This window comes from Syngnathus acus, chromosome 14 (genome assembly GCF_901709675.1).
Source record: "Syngnathus acus chromosome 14, fSynAcu1.2, whole genome shotgun sequence".
Lineage (NCBI taxonomy): Eukaryota > Metazoa > Chordata > Actinopteri > Syngnathiformes > Syngnathidae > Syngnathus > Syngnathus acus.
Genome location: NC_051099.1, coordinates 3,252,188 through 3,259,025, shown reverse-complemented (window position 1 = coordinate 3,259,025; position 6,838 = coordinate 3,252,188). Strand labels below are relative to the sequence as shown.

The 6,838-nt window shown below is 48.6% G+C and overlaps 1 protein-coding gene across 2 annotated transcripts; it reads left to right on the top strand.

Moving 5' to 3' along the window:
* The first annotated feature begins 43 nt into the window (after nt 1-43).
* On the top strand, nt 44-6,524 carry grik1a (glutamate receptor, ionotropic, kainate 1a). 2 transcript variants are annotated; one of them, XM_037269863.1, is made up of 18 exons: nt 176-762; nt 1,006-1,173; nt 1,354-1,611; nt 1,672-1,853; nt 1,938-1,991; nt 2,086-2,256; nt 2,325-2,468; nt 2,577-2,684; nt 2,767-2,811; nt 3,154-3,267; nt 3,323-3,526; nt 3,603-3,826; nt 3,900-4,018; nt 4,107-4,324; nt 4,570-4,795; nt 4,862-5,112; nt 5,182-5,322; nt 5,514-6,524. In XM_037269863.1, the coding sequence occupies exons 1-17, from the start codon at nt 678-680 to the stop codon at nt 5,305-5,307; spliced, it is 2,697 nt and encodes an 898-aa protein (XP_037125758.1). In that variant the 5' UTR covers nt 176-677; the 3' UTR covers nt 5,308-5,322; nt 5,514-6,524. The 2 variants fall into 2 exon arrangements, with proteins under 2 accessions (XP_037125759.1, XP_037125758.1); XM_037269864.1 differs by lacking the exons at nt 3,900-4,018; nt 4,107-4,324; nt 4,570-4,795; ... (1 more) ...; nt 5,182-5,322; nt 5,514-6,524 and adding an exon at nt 44-149 and having other exon boundaries at nt 567-762; nt 3,603-3,830.
* The last annotated feature ends 314 nt before the right edge of the window (nt 6,525-6,838 follow it).

Below are 6,838 nucleotides of genomic sequence, written 5' to 3'. Positions count from 1 at the left end.
CCTTTCTCTTGCTGTAGGCGCGCGTGTGTAGTAAAGCGATAAATCTGACATCTGGCATGCAACCTGAAGATTACTCCAGCACATCTGCTGCTTAATCCCAAACACCAACAGGAGACAAACCACACAAATTGTGATCACAGGATGTCACTGTAGGTAGACAAATGTTGCCTTACATACTATATTTGAAATGCCATTATTTTATAATAATGTAGTTGATCACCAAGAACCAAAATTGGTATCTTATTAGGTGCCACTCAGGTTTTCCTTTGGTCATTTTGTCCATATTTATATCATTGTCTTAAGTCTTAATTATGTAAAGTGGAAATAATGTTTGTTTGAAGACTTCCGGTGTTGTCTTATTTTGAAAGAGCTTTGCGGATGTGGCTTGCTTTCACTTTGAGTCGCATTAGTTGCTGTCGCTTGTGCAGTAGTGTATCTGTGTTGACTGTTCGCCAATTTGTGGACTTTTCAAGACTTTACAAGGATTATGTTTGACCGGGAATTTGGCTGACAGTCATTTGGGACTGGGCTATATTCGTGCCGCTGCTTCTTTGGTTCTTTTCAAGTTGACATGATGTCGGTGGCGGAGGTAGTAGAGGTGACCTGCGTTATCATCGGAGGAGGAGGATAGGAAGAGCTTGGGGAGAGTTCCAGATGCTGACTGCGGTGCTGTCACCATGGACGCGATGGACCTGTTGGTTCTTGTGGTTCCGGTTCTGCTGTTCCACACGTGGCTTGTTGAGGCTCAGGTTTTGCGCATTGGTGAGTTCATCACGCACTTGTCGTTCAGAATGAATACATCATTTCTAAGTCTGTATTTTTGTTGTAATTGCAAAGGATAAGTACTGTTTTATTTTACATAAATATTTACAGTGGTTCCAAATATTTGATCAAAACGGTTTTATTGTTTTACCTTCTGTTACATATTTATTTATAATGTGTATTTTTAATAAAACCTCATGCTAGTTTGTTTTTTGGTTCTGCTGCTATTTTCCATGACACCAGGCGGCATCCTGGAGACACGCGAGCGTGAGCTGGTGAGTTTGGACGAGTTGGCATTCAAGTTCGCTGTGAACAACATCAACAGGAATAAGACACTGATGCCCAACGTCACGCTCACCTACGACATCCAACGCATCAACCCCAAAGATGGCTTCGAGGCCTCCCGCAGAGGTAACACCAGCATTTTGTAATACTTAATTATCACATTATTTAAATTTTATTCATACATTTCAGTCGCCCCAAAAATGGTTAAATCAGTGTAAGTGCAGTACTACTGTGAAATCATGCCCTCTAGTGGCAATAAGCAAACTAACAAGGACTAGAGCTAACTTGTCCTTTTGCTTTGTCAAGTGTGCGACCAGCTCTCCCTTGGCGTGGTGGCCGTATTCGGTCCATCTCACAGTTCATCCGTGAGCGCGGTTCAGTCCATCTGCAACGCTCTGGAAGTTCCGCACATCCAAACACGGTGGAAGCATCCGTCGGTGGACAACCGGGACACCTTCTTCATCAACCTGTACCCAGAGTACAGAGCAGTCGCCAGGGCCGTGCTGGACGTTGTCACCTTCTTCAAATGGAAGAAGCTCACCGTTGTCTACCAGGACAGCACCGGTACGTAATGGCGTTTTACACTATACACTAGTGGAGTTCAAAAAAGTGTTTGTTGTGTAGGTCTGATGCGCATGCAGGAGTTGATCAAAGCTCCCGCCAAGCTGAACCTGAAGATGAAAATCCGCCAGCTGACGCCCAGCAACCAGGACGCCAGGCCTCTGCTCAAGGAGCTCAAGAAGGACAAAGAGTTCTTCATCCTCTTTGATTGCTCCTACAGCATGGCCTCGGAACTACTCAAGCAGGTCTCAAAATAACACCACATGGATGGATTTATAATCAATTTGTTGTCAGAGCTCTTCAAGCAGGCCTCTCACCATGTTTTGCAGCTTTCGTCCATGGGAATGATGACAGAGTACTACCATTTCTTCTTCACTACTTTGGTGAGTGAATTCTATGTATGCAAGCACGAAAGGATCCCAGATCCATGCGGGTTAGCTTGCTAACTACCACTATGCTACATCCTACTGGGTGTAGGACTTGTTTGCGTTGGACTTGGAGCCGTACCGTTACAGCGGGGTCAACATGACGGGCTTCAGGCTGCTCAACATCGACGACCCCTGGGTGGCCTCCACCTTGGACAAGTGGGCCATGGAGAGGCTGCAGGGGCCCAAGCAAGATGGTGGACTCATGGACGGCGTCATGACTGTAAGAAAATACACCGAATTAAGATTGTTGCGGTATATCATCTCACATTTTGAATGCGTTCATCACAGACTGACGCGGCGTTGATGTACGACGCCGTGTTCCTGGTGTCTGTGGCGTCCCAGCGAGCCACTCAGATGACCGTCAGCTCTCTGCAGTGTCACAGACATAAGCCTTGGCGCTTTGGACCTCGGTACATGAACCTCTTCAAGGAGGTACGGCGCTCCAGAGATGACATTTTCATGCACTTAGACGACTGGACAGACTGTTGACATTTCTGCACGTGTAAAAGAAGTCAAGCACTTTGCTGCCTCATCCCGTAGGCGCAGTGGGACGGCCTGACAGGCCACATCGTCCTCGACAAGAGCGACGGCCTGAGACGGGAATTTGACTTGGATATCATCAGCTTGAAAGAAGACGGCACCACAAGGGTGAGTGAATGGGTCCGCCTGCTCTCGTGATCCATTGCAACTTGTTAGCGCTGTCGTGCTAACTCACATCTTGTCCACTCAGGGTGTCGTGGAGGGCGTGAATCGCCTCACCAAAAGATGGATCAAGGTTTGTTTCCTAATATGGTCGTGCTCTTCCTGTACAGTCAAGTGTTACTTTCTGACTTGTTTAACGTGCTTAGCGTTTATCGCATCAGTGATTTTGCTCTTTAGCAGCTGAGGCGGGATTTTAGGGTCCAGCTGTCACATGCCTGATCCCCTCTGTGTGTGTGTGTGTGTGTATTGTGTGTGTGCAAGTGTGTGTGGATTATTGCTGGCATACGCTCATTCAGAGTCTCACACCCATCGTACATTGCATGAATGCTCTTCTCCAACCTTATTATTTGTCACTGCCACCTTGCACGACAGAAATAAACACATAATCCAGAGCTGAAAAGAATTCCCCTTCCAGATCGCCACGTGGAGCTCGGTAAAAGGAATGAACCTGGTCGAGAAGTCAACGGCCAATAACAACAACGTGACCGACTCGCTGGCCAACAGGACGCTGATTGTCACCACCATCCTGGTGAGGAGGAAGTGCAAGAAGGACAGGACAGAACGTGACGAGTTTGTCTTCTCAGGAGAACCCGTACGTGATGCACAAGAAATCCGACAAGGACCTGGTCGGGAACGACCGCTTCGAGGGTTACTGCCTGGACCTCCTCAAGGAGCTCTCCAACATTCTGGGCTTCACCTACGAGGTCCGCCTGGTGGCCGACGGCAAGTACGGAGCCCAGAACGACAAGGGCGAGTGGAACGGCATGGTGCGGGAGCTCATCGACCACGTGAGGGCGCGGCCGAACCCGCACTTTTCTTATTGACGCCACCAAGGACCGCTAGAGAAGCCATATTTGATCTCAGGTGGCCGACCTGGCGGTGGCACCGCTGACCATCACGTACGTGCGCGAGAAGGTGATTGACTTCTCCAAACCTTTCATGACGCTGGGCATCAGCATCCTGTACCGCAAACCCAACGGCACCAACCCGGGCGTCTTCTCCTTCCTCAACCCGCTGTCGCCCGACATCTGGATGTACGTCCTGCTGGCCTGCACCGGCGTCAGCTGCGTGCTCTTTGTCATCGCCAGGTAATCACATGGCTTGGCATTGCATTTTGTTCTTCTCCGCTCTCCTTGATTGGTGTTGTCCTTCCATCAACAGGTTCACCCCTTACGAGTGGTACAACCCGCATCCCTGCAACCCGTCATCCACGCTGATCCAGAACAATTTCACCTTGCTCAACAGCTTCTGGTTCGGTGTCGGTGCACTCATGCGACAAGGTCAAAAAAAATAAATGGCGCTAGTTAAAAGTAGCTAGCTAGTCAACTAGTAGCATTTACGATAGTGTGAGTCATCTTGTTGTTTCAGGTTCCGAACTGATGCCTAAGGCTTTGTCCACACGGATCGTCGGGGGCATCTGGTGGTTCTTCACTCTAATCATCATCTCGTCCTACACGGCCAACCTGGCCGCCTTCCTCACTGTGGAGCGCATGGACGCGCCCATTGACTCGGCCGACGACCTGGCCAAGCAGACCAGGATCGAGTACGGGGCCGTGAGGGATGGCTCCACTATGACCTTCTTCAAGGTTTGTTGATTGTTGGTTCGATCCAGAAGCATTTTGGCCCAGCACGAGTGAGTCGAGCTTGACTTTAACCCGGCGGATTGCGACGGGTGATTACGAGCGGCCGGATAAGACACCGCTGCCCGTGTTGACGGCTTGAACAAATTGAATCAGCCGGATGAGATTTAGAGCGCAGCTGCTTCATTTTCTCATAAAACACCCGCACGTAAACACAGTAGTGCATGCGCTCATGTGTTTATGTGCGGCAGAAATCCAAGATCTCCACCTATGAGAAGATGTGGGCCTTCATGAGCAGCAGGAAGAACACGGCGCTGGTCAAGAACAACCGGGAGGGCATCACGCGCGTCCTCACCACCGACTACGCCATGTTGATGGAGTCCACCAGCATCGAGTACATCAGCCAGAGGAACTGCAACCTGACCCAAATCGGAGGACTCATCGACTCCAAGGGATACGGCGTGGGAACGCCCATAGGTGAGGAAACGCCGGGAAAATTTAGCGTGTGAAGCCAGTTACAACCCGGCTACATAAAACTTGCAGGCTCTCCGTACCGAGACAAGGTGACCATCGCCATCCTTCAGCTGCAGGAGGAGGGCAAGCTGCACATGATGAAGGAGAAGTGGTGGCGAGGGAACGGCTGCCCCGAGGAGGACAACAAGGAGGCCAACGCTTTGGGTGTGGAGAACATCGGCGGCATCTTCATCGTGCTCGCCGCCGGCCTGGTCCTGTCCGTCTTCGTGGCCATCGGCGAGTTCATCTACAAAGCCCGCCGTAACGCCGACATCGAGGAGGTGAGCGGGGCGGGACTTCACGCCAACGCAGGAAGCCTTCCAAGTCACAGCTCCGTCTTGTCTCTTCAGGCCTTCTGTTTCTTTTACGGCGTGCAGTCCCGGCAATTTCAGCGGCGCGGCTCCACCTCATCTTCGGGCACGTCCTTGTCCACCGACCTGGAGAGCGGCAGGCTGCTCGGCGACGACACAGAGTGAACGTGGAAATACGAGGTTTGTTTCTTTTTGTAACCTTCGTAGTCTACCACACTCCAAATCCTTTTTTGGGCCGCCTCCATACTCTACCCCCATCCAACGACAGAAATTTAACAAATTAGCTTTGCTCATCTCTATGAAATTCAAACGTGGTCACAATTGGATGACACCTAGTTTTGTTGACTCCAAAATGTCCTTGTTTCTTTCAGCGGGTCTCGATGGACAAAATGGCCACCTGCTTGCAACCTGACACGGAGCGCTCGAACTCTTAAAATACATATTTTTGTCCATTTTTGTATCTATACCCATTTTTGCGATTCCACCATTCAATGGTGATTATATTTAATTTTCTCGTAAATGTAGCCTAGCTGTATTTGGACAATTTAAGTCACCTGATCTATGACATCATTGACCAAGAAAGTTAAAAAAAAATAATTGTGCAAGTATATCCTGTATGCCCCTGACACAGGTTAGTATTTATCTTTGGGAACCATTCTTAATCTCTTCATGTAATGACTTTTTTTTTTTTTTCTATGTATGGCGTGCAGATTAATTCCGGGATTGAGCGTAATAGCCGGCCTGTAATCTCCCCAAGCAGCACCGCCACGGCGGACGGTGGTTCTCCGTTAAAACCCCGAGCGACTGTATTTATTTTTTACTTGCCTCGCCCCCTCCCGTCAGGGTCTAATCCGTCATGAATGAGGGCAGGGATTACACCGCTGACCTTGGCATTCAGCACGTCTGAGCGCGGCACGATGACCTCACCTGAACGACACGCCGGCTATCTTGGGCCCACCGACGCGGCGCGTTAAAAAGCTTTTTGCGGCACTTAACGCTCGGCGCCTTTCAGATGAAGCGCTGCTGTTGTGAAAAAGGTTTTTAAGATCATTGCCCAAAATAAGATGTTCATTACATCCGCCGAGAAGTTTTTGTTTATGAGAAACTACAAAATAGGACGAAGCTACAGTATACTGTGTTATGAAAAACACAAGCAGCACAAATAGGTTCAAAATTGCTGTTAGTGTTTCATCATTTGCATTTCACAACTGAAATAAAAATCAAGTTTGCTCTGATTCTTTTCTGTTTTCACAATGGCCGTGTTATTGTCTGCTTACTTGTTGCTAGGCAGACATCAATGAGCTAAATTACATCATCGAAATACTGTACTTTTTTCCCCTGTATATAACAAATGATGCAATACAGAATTTAAGTAAATTTGACTTGACTTGAATTCCCCCAAATTTTGTTAACTGTTAGTTTTCTGTTACAGTCCATTTGGGCCCTACTGGGGCAGTGATCCATCAACTCCAGCAGATGGTGCTGTGCCGCCAACAAAAAAAAAGCCTCCTTTGAATTGCACTTACTGCCACCTACAGGCCTGGAGTAATCAACTATGCGCAATGATGCAACATTGTATTGGATATTACTGGAGAGTGTACCTAATGTAGTGGCCTGGCGTGTGATATTACACACGTCTTGATGTTTCCTTCTGCCATCTTTGCTATTTTAGTTATGAGAGGCCCGTATGATCATC